Source organism: Cnephaeus nilssonii (genome assembly GCF_951640355.1).
Source record: "Cnephaeus nilssonii genome assembly, chromosome: 15".
Lineage (NCBI taxonomy): Eukaryota > Metazoa > Chordata > Mammalia > Chiroptera > Vespertilionidae > Cnephaeus > Cnephaeus nilssonii.
This window is the reverse complement of record NC_137086.1, coordinates 12,429,874-12,454,589: the sequence shown is the minus strand read 5'-3', so window position 1 is coordinate 12,454,589 and position 24,716 is coordinate 12,429,874. Positions and strand designations below refer to the sequence as shown.

General features: G+C 37.6%; 1 protein-coding gene across 1 annotated transcript in view; it reads right to left on the bottom strand.

Moving 5' to 3' along the window:
• Positions 1 to 24,716, bottom strand: part of BABAM2 (BRISC and BRCA1 A complex member 2) — a 343,534-nt gene that overhangs the window by 203,987 nt on the left and 114,831 nt on the right. Inside the window, exon 6 of the mRNA XM_079792681.1 lies at positions 24,315 to 24,389. Within this exon, the coding sequence (XP_079648807.1) occupies positions 24,315 to 24,389 (75 nt within the window). The remainder of the gene's footprint in view (positions 1 to 24,314; positions 24,390 to 24,716) is intronic.

Genomic DNA, 24,716 nt, shown 5'->3' with positions numbered 1-24,716 from the left:
AGCAAAGAGAACAAAGGGAAACATAAGAAAATGAAAGAAAAAATAAAATAAAATCCTGGAGTCCAGATATCCAACAATGTGGGCCTCTAGAGAAAAAGATTTTTAAAAAATGGAATGGAAAAACTTTCAGAGGAAAAATATAATTTCCAAGAAATGAAAGACAGGAGCCTCAATATAGAAAGGGTCCAACAGTTACCTTCCTTTTATCCATACTAAAGAAGGAAAAAATGAATGGGCAGATAGGCCATAATGAATTATCTGAATAAGATTTTTTTTCTTTAAACAGCAGAGTTGCTTCCCTGCTATTTAAGATTTGCTTAAACAATTAAAATTAATTTCTTGAAACAAAAATATATCAGGAGGTTGCTAAAGTATGGTGGCAGAGCAGAAGAAAACCAAGTCAAAGGAAATGTTTTTTCCTAGTTTAAAAGGTAGGTGATTCAAAGATGACTTATTATGTCCCTGGCTGGTGTGGCTAAGTGGTTACAGCATCAGTCTATGCACAGAGGGGTCACAGGTTCGATTCCCAGGCAAGGGCATGTACCTGGGTTGCAGGTTGGATCGGGGTGGGAACGAGAGGCAATTGATTGATGTGTCTCTCTCATATTGATGTTTCTCTCTCTCCCATCTCCATCCATCCCTTCCACTCTCTCTAAAGGGGATCAGTGGGGGGAAAGGGGAACATCTGTAATACTTCCAACAATAAAGATAAATAAATAAAAAATATTTTTTAAAAAATCAATGGAAAAATATCCTCGAGTAAGGATTAAGAAAAACATTTTAAAATAAAAGTTGAATTCATACAAAGCCATTAGAAACTCAGAAGCCATTCAAGAAACTATGTCAGAATCAAGGAATAATCATTTATTGGAAATTCACAGGAGCATTTTTGTGCTTATCATAAGAACTCTTGAAATTATTAATCTGAAGAGGGCAAAAGTACACCTTAAGCTCTTATATTGCTATTTTATGTGTAAGTGAAGTTTTACAGTAGCTAATTAACAATCATAGGACTAGAAAAAATAGACTAAGACTCTTGAAAACACATTTCAACATTCTCCTTCCTTCAGGCAAAAACACACACATATACACAAACACCTCAATTGGCCTCAAAAGTAACTATAGGGACCCACATACATTAAGCAAGAATTTATAGGTAAACTTGTCCACCTGCAAAGCAAAACTGTCAGATGCCTCAAAGGTGGCAGCATGCTTACTTCAGGGTCTAAATTAACTAACTGTGGTTAATAAATAATAACATGAAACTAACATAACTAGGAAGAAAAACAGACTATTCTATGAACTCAAAAGGGCATATATTTTAAAAGCCCAAGTCAAGTATCCCCCTGTACTTGGCTGGAAACCACGTCCATGTGTTAGGACACTCACTGGGTCATACACAAACCAGCCTCTTCTCGGATATAAGCTTTACACAGATGTATTCAAAAGTCTTTCTTCTATTTGTCTAAGCTCTAAATCTTTTTTTTTTTTTTTTTTGCACTTGGGCATATCCTATCTACAATTTACAGATGGACAAGCTCATTTGAAAATTGACTAATTAAAATATATTGATCATAAAATATGTACTGTTATCTTTTTTCCTTAACACATCCTAAAGCTAATCTTAGTTGAAAATGTATATGTACTTCTCCTTGTACGGCACACAACAAGAATATAATTCAATGAAACCTTTACAAAATGTCAGATTAATTACATTTTTTCAGTGCAGATGGGTTTAAGGAAATCATCTCTGAAAACAGTATTTCATTTAAAATAAAATAAAGACATAATCTTCCCCGATAAGTCAATGTGTAGGAGATGCCAAAATATTATAACTGCCATATATTACAGATGCTAGGGTATGAATTTTTAAAAGCAAATACAAGTAGTTTGTGATGATCCTGAGGCAATGTCCTAGAAACACTAAGGTTCACTGGGCAGCCCAACAGGAAGGATCTAGAACACGATACACAAGAAATAAACTTCCAGGCATTGGGGCTAAAAATGTAGAATTTTAGAAAAATACTCAATACCTAACTCAGGTAATAAGTTAAATATTCATTCATTTACTTAGTATTTATTAAGTATATGCAATGTGTAAGTTTTCAACTATATCTGTGACCCTGAAAGTAAAGCTGGAATGAAGTTAATCGTACCAGAAACTTTACCTCTCCCTCAATGCAGGTCAGCATGACATTTCTCTAAAATGACGTCTTTATGAGGTTTTGAAATTCAGTACCATAAAAGTCAGACGCATAAATCACTTCTAAAGAATACATTTATAACGTCCCTTACACTGTGTAATGACTTCATGTTTTGGTGGACTTAAAAGGTTTACTGTTACTTGAGTTAAACATTAACAGAGACAAAATATCTCTTTGCCCAATAAAGCTTAATATGCACCTTAAAACAATTTATATTTATGTATTTTTTAACACAATACAAGTAATGTTTTATTCATCCCAAACTGAAATTTGGTATTTAAAACATTCCCTATGTCATGCCTGACTATACATGACATTTAAAAGCAATATTCAAGTTGGGAAATGCCCTTAAGTAGAGAGGTTGAAAAGTGTTCTTTCTTGTAAAAGGTATTGATGCTTTCCTTTTATTGTTTCTAGTACTATTATGCTTCATTCTGTGATAGGAATCATTTTTTATCTTTTTAAAATAAAAGTAAAGAAGAAATTAATTTCATTTGCCTCTATACTACACTAAGTAAAATGACACTGAGCCTGCCTGAATACAGTCTGCCTTTTAAAATATATTACACAGGACTGGGGACGTGTCAAAAATGGGGACACTTAAGGTTTCCTTAGGTTTCCTCTCTGTATCAGATTTCTGAACAGACTATGAGAAGGGAGAAGAGCTTCTAGGGCCAAGTTTTCATGGACCAAGGACCACGGTCCCTAAACTACTGCCCAGACCTGTAAGGGTCCACACCTTGCTCCCTGGATTCCTCCAGTGAATCAAATCTCTAGGAGTACTCTCGCCAGCAGCAGGTTAAAATGCCGATAGCACATGTGTAAGCATGAACACTATGTCCTCAGAAAACTACCCAAAATGAAGACACCCAACGGCACTTGCATGATAAAAATCTTTCCTTCCACATACCCTTGGCTCCCTCAAGACCTATAATTCTACAACGGAAAGGCATTGCCTGACCTATAGATCCCATAGTTCTACTTTTAAATAAAAGTAAACACAGAAACATTGATGGGCAAATTCTATCTACAAACTCCTCTATTTTCCTCCAGAGGAATGCCTATCTGCCCTCATCTCATCAGAGCAGAGACCTGCTCTCAGGCTCTTCCAGCCGAGATGGCCACTCACATCCCTGAGATGTCCTCTGCACACTAACAACCTCACCGCATTGCATCTCTCCCTCCCAGGCCAGGCTCTGCTTTCCCTCGTAACAACAGAGGCCTCTCCAGGTCCCCTATTCTAATCAATTTGGTAGTTCCTACTATTTTTCTGCCTTCAGACCCCCTCCAAGTCTTCAGCTCAGTATGAACGTTCTGCATGGTTGCAACCGTGTCTCTTATGGATCAGGTGAAGAATAACAGCAATCATGAAGGAAAAGACAGCCACGCTACCCATCAAGGTGCAACTTGCTCCCCCCTGCACCCAAGAAAAGGCCGGATACCTTTAAGGTTAGAACCAAGTGCATATAATGAAGTTTTACATACAATAGGTAGGTTTGTCTCTCTCATTATCAACTCAGAGAAAGGAAGGGTGGGCTGTGTGTTCTATTCTCTCTAATTTTCCTTACTACGCGCCTAACAGAAGGCACTGTGCTCAATAAGTACAGATCGGCAAATGACCGAATACATACATACAAGTAAAGAAACTTCATCTTTTCAAAGATAGCCACCTTCCAAAGCTGGGACACAGATGAGAGTTAGATACCTGGTTACTTAAAGGCTTAGACCTCAGAGACACAATTACAAAAAAGGGAGTGTCACATTTTGTTCATCAATCTCCCAGAGACAATGAAAGTGCATGCACAACAGCAAAACACATCAATAATCTTAGGAAAATAAGAGGCAAGATCATCTCATAAAAGGAAGAGAATGCTAGTTAGAATTGGACACACAGGGAAAAGAGAAAATTATTAGTCATTAAAGAAAATGTGCTAAAGAATTTATACGAAATTACTGTCAAGCCAGAATAAAAGCCCAAAATAAAATTATAATCACAAAATTTGTAGTGGGCCAAATCAGTATGGTTCGGGATATTTCTGCTAAAATGTTCTCCCATCAGACTGCACAAAGAGGAAAAGCATGCAGTGACTCTCAACAGTAGACCAAGCATGAGGTTAGGAGGCCACGGAGGAGGTACTGAAGTGGCAGGTCTTTGGGACAAGACTGGGCAAGAGCAAATGGCTCAAGGCAAACATCCATCTCCACAGATGAGGACTGAAGAGGCAGCAGTTCAGGGCTGTGCAAACAGAGGAGAGTAGTAAGATCTTTGAAGCAGAGCAGTGACGATGAAGTACAAGACAGAGCAAAAAGGAGGGGTGGGGGGTCGAGATGGAGGGGAAGAGAATCTAGCAGGCTGAAGAATAATGAGTAGATCATCATCTCACATGTCAGAATAGGTACAGAGGACGCAGAGGATGGAGAAAAGATGACCTGGGTGCTGAGGCCGTCTAGCAAAGTGGGGATGAGTCCTACAGTGGGCAGTCAGCAATGATTATGTGAACAGAACAGTGCAGGTGGACAAGAGATTATGTTTTAATACTTTCTCAATGGATCAGAAGAAGTGGGAAAAGGTGAGGCCTCCATATAGGAGGGAAAAAAATCCATTTCACTTAGGACAAGAGGGGAAGCTACATAAAGGAACGGAGAAATGACTTAGGAATGAAGAGGTTTGTCTCCAGGTAAAGAACGTTTCTATCACTGTAATGCTTACTGGATTAACCAACCTTAGAGTCTATTAGTAATATATTCTGAAAGCCTTTGAGTTGAAGTACCACAAAATAAAAATGTCAAACTCTTATTTTCTGAGAACTTAAATGCTAGGCACTATATGAAGTGATACATGCATCATTTCATCTCATCCTTACATTTAGACCATGAGGTAGGTATTATACTCATTTTAGAGAAGAGGTTACGAAGGCACAAATAAGTTTAATAGCTGGCCCCAGGTCGGAGTTGGTGACAAAGCTGGGACTGGAACCCAGGGGTGACTTGACAGCCCTTGCTGTTCTTAACCACTAATAGAATTCAGATGGCATAAAGTATTCCCTCTTCTCAGAGTTCTGCTCTTCCTTCTTTTATCTTTAAAGCATTTCTTTTGAAGCTATGCAATACCAATTCTCAACCACATCAGAGAACCAACACCACATACTTATTTGCATTGTACTGAGAGAGCACTGGAGTGTCTTCCCAGGAATGCAATGCTTTTAACCTAAAACTCAAAAATGCATTATGCTGAGGAGTAATTGCTCTTCACTTTCAAAGTACTGCCATCACAGTAAACGGCTTGGGTTTTTCCCCCCATAGCAATATGTCATGGTCACATTAGCCCAAAATCTTAAGCAGCTCTTATTGTTTAGTCTCAATATTTATTTCCTCTCCTCCAAAGAAATTAAACTATCCTAGGTTTGTCTCCACTTTGTTACTATTCACTCATTACTAAAAAGCACAAAACACAGACCTGGCCAGGTAGCTCAGTTGGTTGGAGCGTCATCCTGATATGACAAGGTTGCAGGTTCGATGCTCAGTTAGGACACATACAGGAGTCAACCGATAAATGCATAAATAACAAAACAATGTCTCTGTATCTCTCCCTCTCTCTAAAACCAATAAATATTTTTAAAAAATAAAAAGCACAAAACATATTATATATTGTTACCTTAATTCTTATACATGACAGAATTGGTTAAAAAATAAACCCTCAATTGGTTGAGCTTCATCCCATGCACCAAAGGTCACTGGTTCAATTCCCGGTCAGGCCACATACCCAGGTTTCTGATTTGATCCCCGGTCAGGGTGCGTACAGGAGGCAAACAATCAATGTTTCTCTCTCTCTCTCTCTCTCTCTCTCTCTCTCTCTCTCTCTCTCTCTCTCCCCCACCCATCTCCCTTTTTCTCTCTCTAAAATCAAGTTTTTTTAAATATATATATTTTTTAAATCTTAAGAAAATTTGTTAAAAAATTAAAAAATAAATAAACCACACATAAAAATGTATTTAGAATAACATTTGATAAAACATATTCCTGTGCCTTTTTGGTAGTTGCATCATTTCCACAACCAGAGAATGAGGCAGGTTTGGTTTACTGAAACTAAAGAAACCATGGGTCTATTCTAATTTGGCTTAAAAAGAGAGTCATAGTCCTATCTACACTTAAGCTTAGTCAAAAGGCTGAGAAGCGAAACATGGTCATTTCTTTTCAGCAACCTAAATTCTTTTGGGGATGCAATGAGGGAAATTGTAGAAAAAGAAGAGTTGCACAGTATTAAAAATGTGTGAGGGCCCAATGTAAATTAGGCTGGAAGAAAATGTGGGTTAAGATGTGCTGAAGTATAATAAGCACTCTCAGCAGCTCTCCAATCCATCGATCGTTCAGGTGCATCAAGCTTACTTAGTAATGATAGTCTATAATGTTTAAGTTACCACTGGGTACACTAAAAGCAACAATTTCTGTTCTGAGTAATTTGCCTCAACACAATGGATACTCCTCTGGTCTTAGCCACATATTGGCAATTAGGGAAGTGTGGCTTTAGCCTGTCTGCACCACTTATCTGCACCACAGACGTTGACAAGTTCCTCTTCTAGAAGAGAGGAAGCGACTACTGCCCTGCCTGCCTTAGAGGGCTGTGAGAAGAGGTGCAGCGAGGCGCCTCGCCCAGGGGCAAGTGCTGGCAGAGATGTAGAAGCGCCCCTGGCTGGAGTCCGTGTCCCTCACCGGCCCTCGAGCCTGTGTGAGCGCACTCCGTTTGCCTGCCTTCCTCTCCCACTACTACATAAGATTGTTTTTCAGGCTCATTATTGCTTCACACACTGCTAGGAAGGAAATATTTCTATGCAATAAAAATTCTTTTGGTGTTTTTTACTCCCTTCTCATCCATGCAAAACAGGAAAGCAGACACGTTGCCTTTTATGGTTATGAAAGACCCAGACCAAGGTTCTTAATGTTCTTAGACAATTGTGTTCACAATATTATCCCAACACTTTCCTAACTGAATACTGTTTAAAGAGAAAAAGATGCCTTACGTACTCAAGCTTTATTTACATCTCCAGAAAAGACATTTCCTAACAAATGTTTACTAACTCAGATCACTAGTTCATCAAATAGAGAGTTCAATGATACAAAGGAATTAATATGCTTGTAGAGGATTACTTAAAGTAAGAATGCCAGGGGAATTTTACGTGGTGTTAAAATCAGTTTTATTTCTATTTAAACCAATGTGTTTCATAAGGCACTGAAAACTTAAGGGCCCAGATTTGTCTTTCATAATATGATTACTTGTTTTGTTCACTGTTCTTCAACAACCATCACCATAAAGAGTTCTGGGAGCCCAGCCGGTATGACTCAGTGCTTGAGCGTCTACCCATGAACCAGGAGCTCACAGTTCCATTCCAGGTCAGGGCACTTGCGTGCTCTATCCTCAGTGTGGTGTGTATAGGAGGCAGCCAATCAACGATTCTCTCATCGTTGATGTTTCTTATCTCTCTCTCTCCCTTCCTCTCTGAGATTAAAAAAAAAAAAAAAAAAAAAGCCATCCTCTGACAGATAGCTAATCTAAAGCAGTACCATCTTCCCCATAATTTCTGGAGATTTCCTTTCCCCTTAGGTTGAGCCATGTGATCTGTGAATTCTTCTGCTTCATCCAAATAGTCTGCCCAATAGACAAATCTACATTATTGGGATCAAACCCACTCCTTTTTTCCCCAGTGCTCTAACACTGCCTTTATTTAAGGATACAAGAGTCATTAATAATTTTTTAATGCTGTATAGTATAGTTATTTTTAAATGAGTATCATAGGGTTTTAAGACTGAACCTCAGAGATAATCTAGTCTAATTCTGGGATTGTAGATAAGAAGGCTGAAACTCAGAGGTTTAACTTCCACAGAGTCGTATCATTAACGAAGGACAAATATGATAAAGGGTAACCCAAGTTAACTATCTTGAAAAATCTAATCTAAAAATTTGAACTTAGAAAAAATTATTCATTTTATAGGACTAGCTGAAGAATTTTTTTAAATAATGAGCTTCTGTAGTTTCTTTTTAGGAATTTACTATGCAAAATAAATGTACACTAAATCTGTACAAATGTATCCATAGCATAAAGTTAACTATGAGCCTACATTCAAGATTGATTTTTAGGTGACATAAAAATGTTTTTATGTTTGTAAAATATTTTTTCAATTTGTAAAACAATGTAAAATAACTTTTACTGTTTATGCCACCATCAATAAAACATTAGGATATTTCTGTCTTCTTCAAACAGGGTTCATTTGAGAAAAAAGTGAACAGTTTACTTTCCAATATCTGTAACACTGTTTCAATCAATAAAATAAAATTATCCCACCCTTAATTCATATTAAAGGTAGTGCTTACAATTACAGAGTATTTTATTCCTTAATAAAAACTGTGAATCCAAATAATGTAATGAAACTTTGAATTTCCCATGAAAAGAATTAAGAAGGAAGGATATCTGACCAAGGACCTAGAGCTCAAAGTTTTATTTGAAAACATATACAGTGGTGCTGTTTTATCAACAATAAAATAATGTACTTATTTATTTACTACTAGAGGCCCAGTGCACAAAAATTCGTGCACTCGGGGGAGTCCCTCAGCCCGGCCTGTGCCCTCTTGCAGTCTGGGAGCCCTCGGGGGATATCCCACTGATACCTTAGGCCCGCTCCCCACTTGTGGTTGAGCAGCGGTCCCCCTGTGGGAGCGCACTGACTACCAGGGGGCAGCTCCGGCCCCGCCCCCCATTGCCCTTCTGCTGCTGCCACCAGTCGTCACCGCCCCTATCACCATCCCCTCCCTCTGCCCCTTGGCACCCACCTTGGCTGGCCTGGCGCCACCCACTCACCAGCCCCACCCCCTGCTGACCTGTCATTCTGCTGTTTGGTTGATTTGCATATTAGGCTTTTATTATATAGGATATAGAATAAATTTCAAATAAATAAAATAATATTACAATTCTATACCTAAGCATAAAACTTTTCTTTAGTAACCTACATATTCTAATTCAGGAAGCAAAGAGCTTTTATTTTATCTGTTCCCAATTCTTGCCTTACTTTTGTACAACAACAAAAAGAAAATGAAGAAACATTGGAGTCATCAGGAGGGAGGGTGGCAATGGGGCGAAAAATAGGGAACATCTGTGATAGTGTCAACAATAAGAAAGTTATAAAGATATGTGCACTTTTTTTTCCTAAATGACACTGATATATATCCAGACACTAAGATATGTGCACATTATTTTTTCCTAAATGACACGGATATATATTCAGACACTGATATAATTAATACCAATCTACTCACCATGCAGATAAAGAAACACATTAAATACCAAAAAATTGTGGGTATATTACCTACCCGCTTACCCCAACTTACCACCCAATTATCCACCATCCTGAAATTTCTGTTTTGAAACCATTTTGGCATACTTAGTGGCTTTTTGAGAAATGGTTTTTATTGCCGTGTTTTTCCTCTCTGCAAATTTCTCCATATTACACTTAGAAAGTAAGTTGCTGAAGAAGTTGGTATCAGTATTCCCCAAATTATTTGAAAGTATCTATTAATTTGTATTTCAAAATTTACATAAAAATAGATGGAAATGATTTGTGCTATAAATATGAATAACTTTAAAATATAAGTAGAGATAACCACTTGTCCTACCTAATAATAGACAAATATGCAAATTGACCGCACCTTCGCTACGCCCAAGCCACTCCCACCAGTCAAGCCACGCCCACCAACCAATCAGGACGAGTATGCAAATTACCCCAACAAAGATGGCGGCTAACTTGCATATCAAGACAGCGTAGAAAGAAGCCAAGAGCTGCAGAAGGGAGCAAAGCTTCGAGAAGCAAGCAAGCCGGGGGGAGGAGAAGGGAGGAGCAGAGGCGGGGCTGGGGGAGAAGGGAGGAGCGGAGGCGGGGCCGGGGGAGAAGGGAAAAGCAGGCTGGCTGGCGGAGAAGGCAGGGCGGGGGAGAAGGGAGGAGCGGAGGCGGGGCCGGGGGAGAAGGGAAAAGCAGGCTGGCTGGCGGAGTAGGCGGGGCGGGGAAGAAGGGAGGAGCGGAGGCAGGGCGGGGTAGAGTGCAGCAGAAAACCCTATTGCAGGATTTTTCCTGCAATGGGAACGCTAGTTTAATAAATAATTACAAATGAACAAATGAATGAATAACAAGCAAGCTAGCCACCATATTTTTACAGTATTGTCCACTTAATCAGTGACTAGCAGAATTAGACACAGCTGACCATGCTCTCTCCTGGAACAATGCTTGGCTTTGGCAGTGCTACTTTCTCCTGGTTTTCCTACTATTTCAACAACCATCCTTGTGAGTCTTCCTTATTAACAGCTTTTCCTCTAAATAACCTCTAAAAATCCCTCAGGATATTGGGGCTCTTCTCTCTCTACCTTCTCCCCAGGTGACTTCCAGCATTCCAATGGATATAAGTAGTGTCTTCATGCCAAACACTTCCAAGTTCATATTTCTACTTCAACCTCTCTTCTAAACTCTAACCTTACATACCCTATCTATGGACATTGCCACTTAGATGTGTAATAGGCAGTTCCAAATAACATGTCCAAACTGGAATTCTTGATCAATGCCTCAACCTGCTCTCCCACCCCAAATCTGTACCCCTCTCCACCTAAGCAAACCGCACCAGCATCTACCTAATAACTCAAGCCAGAAACCTAGTTGTCATCCTTGATGCCTGTTAGTATTTAATTTCCGTGCAATAGTAACAGATTTCATGAAAACTACATTTAATATTGTCCTACCTTTCCAAGATAATGGCACTACAGAACTAAAGAAAGGAAGTCTGATAACATGATGTGGTGCCTTTGTTGTATTTCCTGAGCATTTTCTTTGGGGTGGGGTTGAGGGAGTGGAAGAGGGGTTAGGAAAGGAATTGAAGCAATATGATCAAATAGCATTGCTAGACATTCTGGGTGTTCACAACAAAAGATGCTGAAATATATTTGTTCTTCAAAACCAAAGACAGTGTCCTTAATAAAAACTTAATCATTCTCTGAAAGAACATTTATTTAGCTTTAAATTACCTCAAAAAGAAAAGTCTTTATTTAGAAAGTAAGTTCTAGAATCTTATGGGAAATAAATAGCTCTTCCATACCCTACCTCTTCTGAAGTCTGTAATCAAGGATAATTATACTGTAGAATAAAAGCCAAAAGTCACTACAATTTTAATAGCATCTTATACACCCTATAAAAATATTGTAAATTCATAAGACATATAGGAAAAGAGAGCAGCAGTCTTCTCTTAAAACTAGCCCTTAAAGAAGAAAATCTTTATTTACACATGCTGTAATATACTTAAGACAGAAAGTTGTGCTTTGTTGTTATAAACATTTATGTAATTTTATAACTAACCAGCTCTCCACCCCCATTAATTATATTTAACTTGAGGCCTGGTGCACGAAATTCATGCACTTGGGGGTGGGGGGGGGGTCCCTCAGCCCGGCCTGCACCCTCTCGCAGTCCGGGAACCCTTGCTCCTTACCACCCGCCTGCTCACTGCTCCTTACTGCTCGGCTCACTACTCCTTAGTGCTGCTACGGAGGCAGGAGAGGCTCCTGCCACCACCGCTGCACTCACCAGCCATGAGCCCAGCTTCTGGCTGAGCGGCACTCCCCCTGTGGGAGCATACTGATCACCAGGGGGCAGCTCCTGCGTTGAGCATCTGCCCCTGGTGGTCAGTGCACATCATAGCGACTGGTTGTTTTGCCATTCGGTCAATTTGCATATTAGGCTTTTATTATATAGGATTCCATTGTCAGTAAGTAGGCAAAGCTCTGGGTAATTTTAGTGTTGTCTCCAAAACCTAAAGCCTGAAATATCTGCTCAGTCTCTTACAATGAAAAACCATAGCATCTGAGAGAATATTTATAAATTTTCTAAGTCATTCACTCCCACAGTCAATTTCCAAGTAATGAAAGAATATGTTGAGTTGATAAACACTGATGATCACCTAAATTAGATATTTATGATACAAATATAAATAAGGCACTTTGTCTGTCTTTGAAGAGCTAATGGTACAAAAATAACTTCACACAAATTAAAATAAAATTGAGATGATACAATTCTCTATTAAAAATGTTGAAGTGGTAAAATTTAAATGATCTCAAGTTGTATGTTAAATTACCAAAACAAGAGTTATTCTCACAAACATTTTTAATCTAAAATTTTACAAAGACAGGGATAAAATGTTCTACCTCAAAATTTTTAAATTAAATCTGATAATCTACAATATATAATTTATGCAACATACAATATATAATATATACAATAAATGAGGAAAAATACATGAAATAATATGGAACTAGAGAGTCTTATTAAAATAAAGAGAATATAATGATTCCATTACATTGAAAGTGGTTTTATTTGTGACTCCATGAACCATTCAGAAATCCTTTGTATTTCTGAATATTTCACTCAAACTTGGCATGTGAAAGTTTGACAAAATTATTTTAAATAAAAATAAAGATTTTTATAAAGACAAAAAAATGATTCTATTACAGTTATAGGAAACATACATGTTAAATATTCCACTTGAGTTGGCTGCCTACTGCAATGACCTCTGAAGTACAAGTAGCAATCATTGCATACTGCATTTGAAAATTAGTTAAAATGATTTTCCCTAGCTGTCAAAACTGTAGACTTCTATGATAAACAAAGCAGGTAAAGGCCCCTAAAAGGGACACCTGCATACTGCATACACACTGCATATACATTGCATATACACATACACACACACACACACACACACACACACACACACAGTCTTTGTTTTCATAGTGGCTATAATTTGAAATGGTAATAAGACATTGTAATGTTCTTTCACATTTAACCTTACTTTCATCCTTTTTTAACTAAGTAGAATTTTTCTTGGCTAAAAGGGGATGCCATTATATACCAGGAAGCCACCCTTTACTACAGGGGTAGGGGCCCAGGCTGTACAGCCCCATCACTAACTTGTTAGGAGCCTGAAGGCCAAGTTAATCTGCATTTGAAAGAGAGAGCTGTCCTCTCAGCTTTGCAAGAGAGGCGTGGTCCAATCCAGACAACTGTGTGTCCCTGCATTCTCTCCTAGATTCAAAAAGTTTTGTTGTGATCCAGAAAAAGGCTTGCTTGTTAGAACTTGTATTAGCTTTATTGGGTGTACTTTGTATTAACATGGGAGCAGGAAAAGGCAACACTGACTTCTTAGGTCAGTAGCAGAGAAAATCTTCAGAGTTCAATGCAGATGTGTCCCAAGGGTCCGTGAACTGGGAAAATAGACACACATTTATCTGTGACCGAATGCCATTCAGGATTTTTCAGCCTCAGCACTACTGACATTTTTGGCCAGATAAAAATTCTTTTTTTGAAGGGTAGTTCTGTGCATTGTAGGATATCTAATAGTGTCCCTGGCATCTATAGAGTAGAGGTTGAAAAATCCTGAATGGCAATTGGTCACAGATAAATGTGTGTCTATGCTTTACCAGTTGTCTTACAACCCCAACTCTAAGAGTCTCAGCAATTTGCTCCCAAGTGTAACCAAGCCTTAAAGCACCAATCATAAAAATTAAAGGAAGTGTAAACTGATACAGTATTTCAGAAGAAAGAATTATATATTATATATTCTTTTATAACATCACAAAAAGAGTGACAACCAGACATTTATATGTCTCTTGATAAAAGAACACACCACACCCATAGTCTTGCCAAAGCAATTAAACCCAGATCTGATAAAGCCTTCAATTCAGCTGCCAACTTGCAGGAAATATATAGGAACATGCTGAACTGCACAATGAGTCTGCATCAGCAAAATCTAGACAATGGGAAACTCTATAAGTGAATGACCTGGGTTCTTCAACAACAACATTGTAAGGAAAAGAGAAGAATAAAGGATGAGCCTGTAGATGAAAAGAGACTTTAGAATCGTATCAAATTTAAAACAATAGGTAAGACTCAACTCTAGCTGAAGGACCCATACTTGGGTGATGAAACCATTAAGAGTCTCATGGGTTCCTTTCTAAAGTTAGGATAGTGATTACTTTTGGAGGGAGGAAGTGGTTGGCTGGGGATAGAGCACATGGAGTCAAGGGAAAACTCTCTATCAACATGACATTTGGGACAGACATTACTGTTCTCATTTTATAATTCAGGAAACTGAAGCTTAGGAGGTTTGAGTAATTTGCCAAGGTTACATATACAGTAAGTGGCAGGTGTATAGTTTTAGTTCAAACACAGGTGACCTGACAAGCTGCAACTCTTGCCCAGGGCTTAACTGAGATTTAACACCCCTTTTTAAAGAGGTATAATTGTCTAAAACTAAAGTGCACAAATCTTGAGTGTACCTTAACTTGAGAGTAAAGTTCAATAAACTTTACATATGAAACACTGTTTTGTTCTGATGGTCTTAAATGTCCTATCATGAGAGGAAGGCATAACCTCTTTAAGAAAATACCTCAGTGCAAAGCCAAGTTGTTGACAATTTAAGATTGATAAGAAAGGCACTGCAGAACTTCAGTAGTATCGAGTTTTTCCTAAAACTAGGGGTAGGACAGTCAGGATATGCATCTTATGTGATCCAATGTTTTAGTTTTCTTTTTTACTGATCAAAATAAACACTTTCCTGGGGACTTTTGAATAGAATTAAGGTATGTTACTACAAGTGGGAGATGACAAAGTAGCTTCCCTCCATAGAAAAAGAGACATGCATGGGGCATTTGAAAAGGAGCTCTCAAAGATTTAAAAAACAACAACAACAACAAACCTTGTCAGGTTAGCTAACAAAGGGGAAAGTTTACATAGCACCACAGAGCAGGTGGGGGAAAACACTAGGAAGGTTTGTGGGAATTACAAAATTTTCTTAAAGCAATAAAGAAAAAGTAATTTTACTATAGTGAGGTTTAAAGAAGCTATTTGGAACTATCCATTAAAGTAGGTTTAACTCTTTTAAATTAATTCCATGTAATAAAGTTAATTCATACATAAGGACCCACAAAATGGGGGCCAGCCTATGTCACAATCTAAACCCAAGTCATTCAGCTCTTAGAGGAAAGGAAACCTAACATACACCAATCATAACCCTCCAACTCAGCTTTAGCCAGCTCACCTTACTCTAGAAAATAAGACCCTTAGGAAACCCCTAACTATGTCCTGTTACCTCTCCTAACATCCTATAAACTTGCTCTTGCCCAATATCCCACAGGAGGAATGCTCCATGTGTGTGAGGACATCAACGCCATACTAGTTTGTTTCAGTTTTGTTACCTGACACATCTAACATTTAGGCCTGGACATGTTGTAAATCATAGTAATTAGTAAATATTTGTCCTGTTATTTTAATAATTTTTATAACAATCAGAGTAATAGGAACAATAATAGATAACATTTATAGAGTGTTCTGTGGTAGTCACTGAATTAACCAGTTACATGTATTAACTAAATCTTCATGACCACTCTCGCAAGTAGGTAGTAATATTTCTTATATTCAGTCACACAACTAAGTAAGCAGCAGAGCTGGAATACTGATCATTTTGTGTGTTTGCATTTATCCACAGCTCTGCAGTTACTTGGCAGTTAATCTTCCTGTTGGACTAACCCCACTCTAAATTAGCACCACAACTCCTGTGGTGGGCACTCCTAATGGAAATTAGGAGAAACTAAGTGTTCTCTAGAGGGAATACCTATCTGAATCAGTTCCAACCTGAGGAAGGAAACATTAGAAGTAGACTTACCTAAAACTTAACTAGCTGTAACTCTTTGACCCATTATATTCCAAACACATGGAATATTCCAAACTCGTGTGTTCTAGAAATTCATCAGAAAATATTCATCCTGTAAACTACAGGTTTCCCTAGTACAGCGGTTGGCACATAGTAGGCACTCAACACAGACTGAATGAAAGTGAACGTGAACACAAGAGGTAGCAATCACAGCACATGCATAATCTAATACCAAGAAATTAAACCAGATAATCTCTAGTGGCCCCTTTCTTTTTTAAAAAAAAAAGTTATTTTTTTATTGAGTTCAGAGAGGGAGAAGGAGAGAGAGATATATAGAAACATCAACAATGAGAAAGAATAATTAATCGGCTGCCTCCTGCACGCCCCCTACTGGGAATCGAGCCCGCAATCCAGGCATATGCCCTGACCAGGAATGGAACCATGACCTCCTGATTCATAAGTCTATGCACAACCACTGAGCCACGCAGAAGGGGCTGCCCCTTTCTTTTTAAGTAGTAGTTGAAAGGCTGAACTAAAGAAAGGGTTGAAGGAGGATCCCTGGAGAGAAGGGAAAGGAAGAAAACAAATACAGAACGATGTAACTGAGAGAACCAATGATAACATGATGATAGAAATTTTCTCACTAATGTATAAATTTACATGGGTATTTGTCTTTATTTTCAGTTTGCTTGGAGTCTCTATTATCATGAAAGGTAAAAATATAATTAATATGCATCCCTTCATCACTCTCATACACAGACACATACACACGCCATTAAAAACATCCTCTGAAGTGGAGAAAAAAAAATCAGTAAACTTTGTTAAATTCACACATTCTTTTTTTGGAGGGAGGGGGGTGTTAACCCAGTTTTTTGGCTTGTTATTCACTAAAAACTATAAGATATGTCAGTGTCGAGGCCATGTGTTGAGAGTCTACGGGATTCTTTTTCTTTAGCATTCTCTTTTATTGGCAAGTTTTCTTAGATCTGTCATCTGGAAGAGCTCGTTCTGCACAGTTGATGATTTTCCATAGGTTATGTTTTCAGGCTGAATCATAGTCTTTTGTAGCCATAATCTGCAAGTTCTCGTCACATTCATACAATATTTAAAACATTTTTCAAAATGTAATATATGAGTTTTTCCCCATCTTCAGAATTAAACCAACATCAAAATGTCTTGAAAGAATTAATTATGGGGCAGGGGATAATTAAACTTTAGAACTTAGAACCCTAAATCTACCACAGAGTTGTAAACCTAGTATTTTATGTATTCTTACTAAAGGTTATCTGCATCAGCCAAGCAGGTTCACCAATGCTACACTGCGTGACTTGATTTTGATTTACAGTTAAGATTGTTAAAACTTGTATTCTGTGCCCTTGCTACACATGTACATTGTAAATATTGCATAAGAAGACTGGAATGCAATAGCCATAAAAATAATTGTAGGCCATTACATAATCAGGAGTCTGTTTCTATTCTTTATTAGGCTAGTCTCATCATATCAAGTAAAATATATGCATTGAATAAAAATAGAATGAGTTCTAGAATTATATTTCCTTTTATGTTTTCGTCAGATTTTAAGATTTTAATTATTATAATTGTGGATAATATTTCTTTTTTTTACAAAAGCAGAGTTCACTTGAATAATATAAGAACTCATCTACATTATCATTAAATCATTTTATATATACTATATACACATACATACATTTTTTTCTTTAAAAGCAAATTCTTCCTGAGTATATATTGTGTTCAGGGCACTGTGCTAGAATACAGGGAAATACAAAGGTGAATTAGACTAAATCTTCCACAAGCAGCTTAAAACTCATAAATATCAGCCCTTCCCTCCCATTTGTACGGCTACCAGCGTATCACTTCACTTCTAGGCTGTCCAAGGAAACAGTCCTGGATAATGTGCTACTGAGGTCAATAAATTCAGTTGAACTTTTAGCTATGTGCCATCAAGTACAAATGTTTTACTATGATTACGGATTGCCTGGGTGTCCCACCATAAAACCTCAGCCTTATTCATGTTAATTCTCAACATATGTGTTTATGCTAATTTGTTAAAATGGATCGACTATCAAATGAACACTAGAGTATAATAATAACTCAAAAGGATGATTCTGAGAAACAGAAAAGAATAGCCTCATGTTGATTTCCAAGTTTTTTCAACATCAGTTACAGCAACTAGAAAAGGCTGAATCATTCTAAAATTATTATGAGAACTTACTTAACTTTGTTCAGGGTGGAAAACAGATCCTACATAGCATTAACAGGGCTCATCAGTCTTGCTCTTGAATGACGCAATTGTTTAGAGGCGCTAATACAGTTTCCTGGACAGGCTACAGTATTTCAAAGGAAACAAGGTTGGATTACTGCACCAGTCTACAAGGCCGCATGTGTGCGACCACAGGACTGAAGCAGGTTCCATTCACTGCCAACTGCCTTGCTGAAATCACTTTTTAGAAAGGGGTGGAGGTGAAAAGTGTTAACAGGACTGTTAAGTGTTTCCACCAGAAAGTTCCTGTCAAAAAAAGTATTTTCATAATTACATCATATCAGAGGCTAGAGAGAACTAGGCTGGGCACTGAATGTGCCAGAATGAAGTTCCACCCCTTTATGCAGAGAAAGGGCCTGCTCATAACCAGCTTCCATGGGCAATCTCTTGTGGTGGGACGAGCATGGCTCTGAGTGAGACGGGCCTGTGCTCTGCCATCCATAGCTACCATAACCCTGGCCAGCCCACTTAACTGCTCTCAGCTTAAGTTTCCTCACCTACAAGAAATGGAGATAATAATGCCTTCCTGTATGAGTCAAGATTTTTCTGATTATAAATGACAGAAGCCTAAATCATACTTCAGAACATTAAAAAAGATAATCTATTGGAAAACTATGGGAGAGGCTCAGAGACTCCAAAAGACAGCTCCTCCAACGTGAAGAACTGAAACCCAAAGTCTCACCACTGATGGTACTCTTTCTCTCTAAATCTTTCTCTTCTGTACTTCTTTTTCCATGTTTCTCATCTGTACTCTTTTTCCATCCTTACTTCTTCACTCGCACAAAATAGAGCTGCCCTCTTGAATGTGGTAGCCATTAACCAAATGTGGTGATTGAGCATTTGGAATATGACTAGTCCAAATTGAGAGAAGGTAAAAAATAAAATATACACCAAATTTCAAAGACTTTGTATAAAATATATATATAAAATATCTCATTAATAATTCTAACTTTGAATACATATTAAAATAATATATTGAATGTGTTAAATAAAACATATTATTAAAACTAATTTCACCTGTTTCTTAGTTCTTTAATGTGGCTACTAGAAATCACATGTGTGGCTCACACTTATGGCTTGCATTATATTTCCACTGGACTGTGCTGATCTACAGGTTTTTCCCACACAGTGAGGAACATGGCCACCTGTGGCTCTGGACTCAATTCATGTGAGCTTAAAACATCACAGCAAAGAAAATGTTTTCCTCTTCCTGCTTCAATTTTCAAATGTTCTAGGAAAAACTCTGGGGCAGCTTGGATGATGTATCCAGCCCTTGGACTAATCGCTTCCAGGCAGAAGAGGAACTATACTGTACAGCACTCTCAGAATCTCAGTTAGGGAAACTAAGACTTGAAAGAGAATTTAGTAAATTATATATTACCAACAGATTATTTAAAAATGAGAGAGAAGATGGAATAAAAAGGGAAGAAAACAGAAAGAAAAAAAAAGAAGGAAGTAAAAGAAGGATGAAGAATTCACCCAAGTAGAAGGTGTAAGTAACATATCAGCTAAGAGAGCATGGTATTAAAATCCACCCATGCTCATTAAACCAGATCCCTTTACTTATCTTTCTATGCCGCCCCAGGTGCGGTTGTGAAGAAACATTCTTCTCCATAATCTAAAAGAGATGGGCAAACAATTGCCCACATGCCAAATCCAGCCCAGTGCCTGTTTGTGAAAATAAAGTTTTATTGGAACCCAGCCACATGGGTTCATTTACATACTGCGTATGGCTGCTTTCATGCTATGACAGCAGAGCTGAGTAGTTGTGACAGAGACCATCTGGCCTGCAAGCCTAAAATTTTACAATCTTGCCCTTTAGAGAAGACGTCCAGGCACTCTGATCTGGAGTGTATTTTCCTCCAAGCCCTGCTTCTCTCTCTAGAGAAAGGAGGGAGAACAAGAACAATAGAATGAGAGCAGCCTGGCTGGTGTGGCTCAGCAGTAGAGTGTTGAAAAGGAGAGGTCACTGGTTCAATTCCCCGTCAGGGCACATGCCTGGGTTGTGGGCTCAATCCCCAGTGGGGGCTGGAGAGAGCTGCAGGAAGCAGTCAATCAATCGATCAAGGCTGTTTCTCTCTAGGCCTCTCCCTTCCTCTCTCTCTAAAAATCAATAAAAAACATATTTTTTTAAAAATAAAATAAACTGAGGGCAGTCATGGGTCCCCTTCTTCATGAAAGAATAAAAGGAAGTTCCCTGCAGAACAAGTTTTTAGACAATCTCACAACTTCCTTTGTGATTAAGTCTCAAATGCAAATTTTGGCTCAAATTTAGCCATGATAAATCAGACTTACTGCAGGAATAAACAGTACCCTACTTTTATGGCACTCTCTTCCAGGTACATATTCCTACTTGTATAAAAGTATGCCCACTCCTATTTGGTTATAGAGAAACTATTTCCTTTAAGATAAGATGAGGGTTCTCTATGAATCCTTTATGGTCTTTCAAGAAAGACAACTGTTTTGCTTTAATACCAGATTTCACAAGAATGAGTTAAAGCAGTCTTTATTTCTAAAAGCTACTTATTAAGTGTAACTTTATGGATCCAAAAAATTCCGTCAACCAAACGGTCTCAATTTTTGAAGCATCATTTAATCTGTGGTTTAGAGAAAAATCTTTGTGAGGTCAGCTTTTGAATTTATACTCATTTATCAGGATCAGGGAGCTTTTACTGTCTGCTATCTTATGCTCGCTGAGAAACAACTATCAATACATGTCACAATAAAAGCTTGCTGGATTTCAAATAAAGAGAATATTTGGGGGAAATTATCAGTTTCCTTCATAGCAATTGTATAAAACTAAATGAACTTTCAAACAGTTCCAATAATAAAGGACAATGCAAGAATTCATCCAAAAAGAAATTCTAGGGAGATAAATTAGCCTAATTCTCCTCTTCTGGGTACACAGAATGCCAAACCCTCCTCTTTCCTGTGGAAGTTGAGAAGAATGAAACATTTCAAAACTGCAAATGTACTAAAACTCAATCTTTAGTGACAAGTCATACACATGTTTAACTCATGCCATGACCTATTGGCCCTACTATATGAAAGAATGGTAGGACCACCTGAAATGGTTTTTCCCCCAGCAATATTTCCTTTAAACTTTTCAAAGACAGAGCATCAGTAAGATTATTACATTCAAGTATATCATGAATTAAAACTATTTCTTGAAAAGCCAGGATTACTTTGGCCAGTATGCTATCATTTTAGTTGTTTCTTAACAATTTCACTTGATGGGTTCAGTTTTTCAAGTTTCCATCCCATTTCTACAACTCATTTTGTCTATTAGTGGATAAAATAGGTACAATTGGACATATAAACTTATGATGGCTTTCACAGTGCAGTAAAATTTCACTATAGCAAATCAGTAGGGTCTGTGGTCAAACTCCATGCTATCTCAATGTTAGAAGTCTACTTAATCTTTCATTTATTTGGGATGTCAAGGTAAAACTACACTGATGCTGGTAAAGAGTATCCTAACCCTAGAAATTTGAAGAGTTTATTTTAGGACTTAGACTATCAGTCATAAGCCTAGTAATTAAAAATTAGAAGCATCCAAATGCAAATAATATGTAAAGCAGTTTCTAATGCAAACTTTGTTTTTAAGAGTACAGCCAAATATTCCAAGATTATGATTCAACAACTTCAGAAACTTAGATCTTAAAGCCCTCAACAGATATTCTGGGTTACTTCTAGAATGCCAGTTGGTTGTTGTTGTTGTTGTTGTTGTTGTTTTTATTGTGTTGGGATTATTGAAATACTAGATAAGATGACAAAAATCACCAAGAGCTTGTAATTTTTAAAATATATATTAAAATTGAATTTATTGGGATGACATTTGTTAATAAAATTGTATAGGTTTAAACAGGTGTTTGTTTTGTTTTGTTTTTTACTACTGTTTTGTGTTATACAAAAATTTCTTTTTTGGTCCTTGTTGTTTTACTCTCTTTGCATGAACAACAGATCCAGAAAGACATCAGTGCTTCAATGTACCCATTTCACCTACAGGAGAAAAATCATTTCATAGTACTTTTATTTGGGGGAAGGAGAGAAGCTTTCTAATTTGCCAAACAGATTCCACTTTTCTCCTATTTGACTAGCAAAAAAAAAGTAAGGGCATCATAATATAAATTTAGAAGTCTCGGAAAAGATAATGGGAAAATTTGATTTTGAAAAGAAAAATTTAAGATAGATTATGATTCAAGAATCATTTTTTTTCCTTTGACCTTCAAGAACAGGAGCAGAGGCAACAAGTTCAAATAAACAAGACAACCAATCAAACTGATAAGGCCCCAAAAATCAAACCAAAGATACTGTAATTGTAAATTATGGAGTAAAGTGATTACATAAATAAGGTACTTTCCTATATTACTGCATCTGGTTTTAAATAGTCTGAAATAGAGTTTTAACTGGAATATATGGAGGTCAATGAGTCTGTGATCTAAGAGTTTCCAAGGAAACTGCTTGCTATTCTAATGGAGCACAGTAAGTGCTGAAACCGAATTAGTTATGCTTAGTAATCACAGCTCCAATACATATATTTTCTACAACAGGAATGAGGAGAAACTAATGTAAATTGCTCACTTCCATTCTCACTTGGACTTCACAACTCCTGGATACAGAGTAGAAAACTAGCCTACTAGAAACTAAAAATGAAAGTGTAATGAAGCACAAAAATCCAATGTTTTACTTAATGAAACATGAAAATTAAAAAAGTGTTCCTTAATCTTTTCTATTGCCTATAATTTATATTCCACAAGACCACACTTCCAATCATTATCAAGATTAATATCTAATATTATTTACTCACTACAGTATGCAGGAAAACTTGTACAGGATTCTGTCTTCTCTTTAAACTGTTATAAACATTGCTAACTCTTTGAACAACATCAAATTAGGAAGGTAGAGATTTTTCCTACATTAGACTAAAGCTATATAGCCCCAGGTTGAAATATGGAACTGAGGGCAGTCACAACCAAAACCTGCATCTAGTGATGAACCTAGGCCTTTGTCTTAGGCTTCCAGTTCAGAACTTGCTCCCTGGTCCACTTAGTTTCTTTCACCCTAACCACAGCCTAGCCACTTGCATTCTACCTTTCGCTGCAAAGCATCTGCAGATCCCTCCCCAAGCCACACCTTGCCTGCATTCATTTTAAAGAATGTCATGGCCCGGCCAGTGTTGCACAATGGTTGAGCATCGACCTATGAACCAGGAGGTCACAGTTTATTCCCGGTCAGTGCACTTGCCCAGGTTGCGGGCTCAATCCCCAGTAGGGGGTATGCGGGAGGCAGACAACCAATGATTCGCTCTCATCATTGATGTCTCTATCTCCCTCTCCCTTCCTCCTTGAAATCAATAAAAATATATTAAATATTTAAAAAAATAAAGAATGCCATGTACACTGGCCTAATTCGATTCTTGTTCTCTTCAGGTCAGGCTAATTATGAGGTGCCTGAGATCAACTGCTAACATAAGTACAGAAAATAAAATGCCCTTTAGCAAGGCATAGTTAGTATGCAATCCAACTTAAAGACAGAATGTATATTAGTCAACTTCTAACAGATCTTTCATGCCAAAAAGGTTATAAAGGGGTGTTTTTTCCAAAGTTTAATTTACTTACACTAATTTTATCTTATAATTAAACATCATTTCAAAATTACTTTTAGGGCTACACTTTTAGCTTTTAGGTAACAAAGGAACTTAATGGATCTTCATGCAATTAATCTATATATATAAAAGCCCAGCAACTGGAACAGTGGAACGACCAGAACAACCGGAACCATCAGTGGCTATGACGTGCACTGCAGCAGCCAACCAGCCTGATCCAGTCCCCGATTGGCCCCCAACACTCCGAATGGGAGCGGGGCCAGCCGGTCACCACCCATGGCCCCTCCCCTCCTGCTGGCCTGGCCCGATGGGCCCCCATCGTGGCCAGCCGGCCAGACCCCACCTGTGCACAAATTCGTGCACCAGGCCTCTAGTATTTTAATAGAATTAATCATCCAAACAAATGCTGGCAAACCAATCACATATATATTCAGAGTAATATAATTACTTAACAAGTTCATTTATAGTCTCATATTGACAACTACATAATTTTACCTTGAGAAGGTATGTGGGAATATTACTGAAATCCACCGGCAACTTCAAAAGGAAACGAGCTGAAAATTCACCAGTCTGCAGAAATAAAGGTATAATAAGATTAAAAATCAAAAAATAGATTGTGACATGACAATTACAGCCAAAACCACAAGTTCAACCTGTTCGAAATATAGGCATCTTCAGTTTGGGTAAAACAACATGAAACAAACAAACAAACAAAAAAGGATGAAAAAGTAGGGGAAGATAAAAAAAAGTATTAAATTATTAGTTACTAAAAAGTACAATTAAAACTTTTAAAATCTATATTATAAATGCAATAAAATTATAATGCAGTAGTATTACCTTTGTTTATTTTTAAGTATAAAAAGAATACCTTAATGTATAGTTTCTTAAAAACCCAAA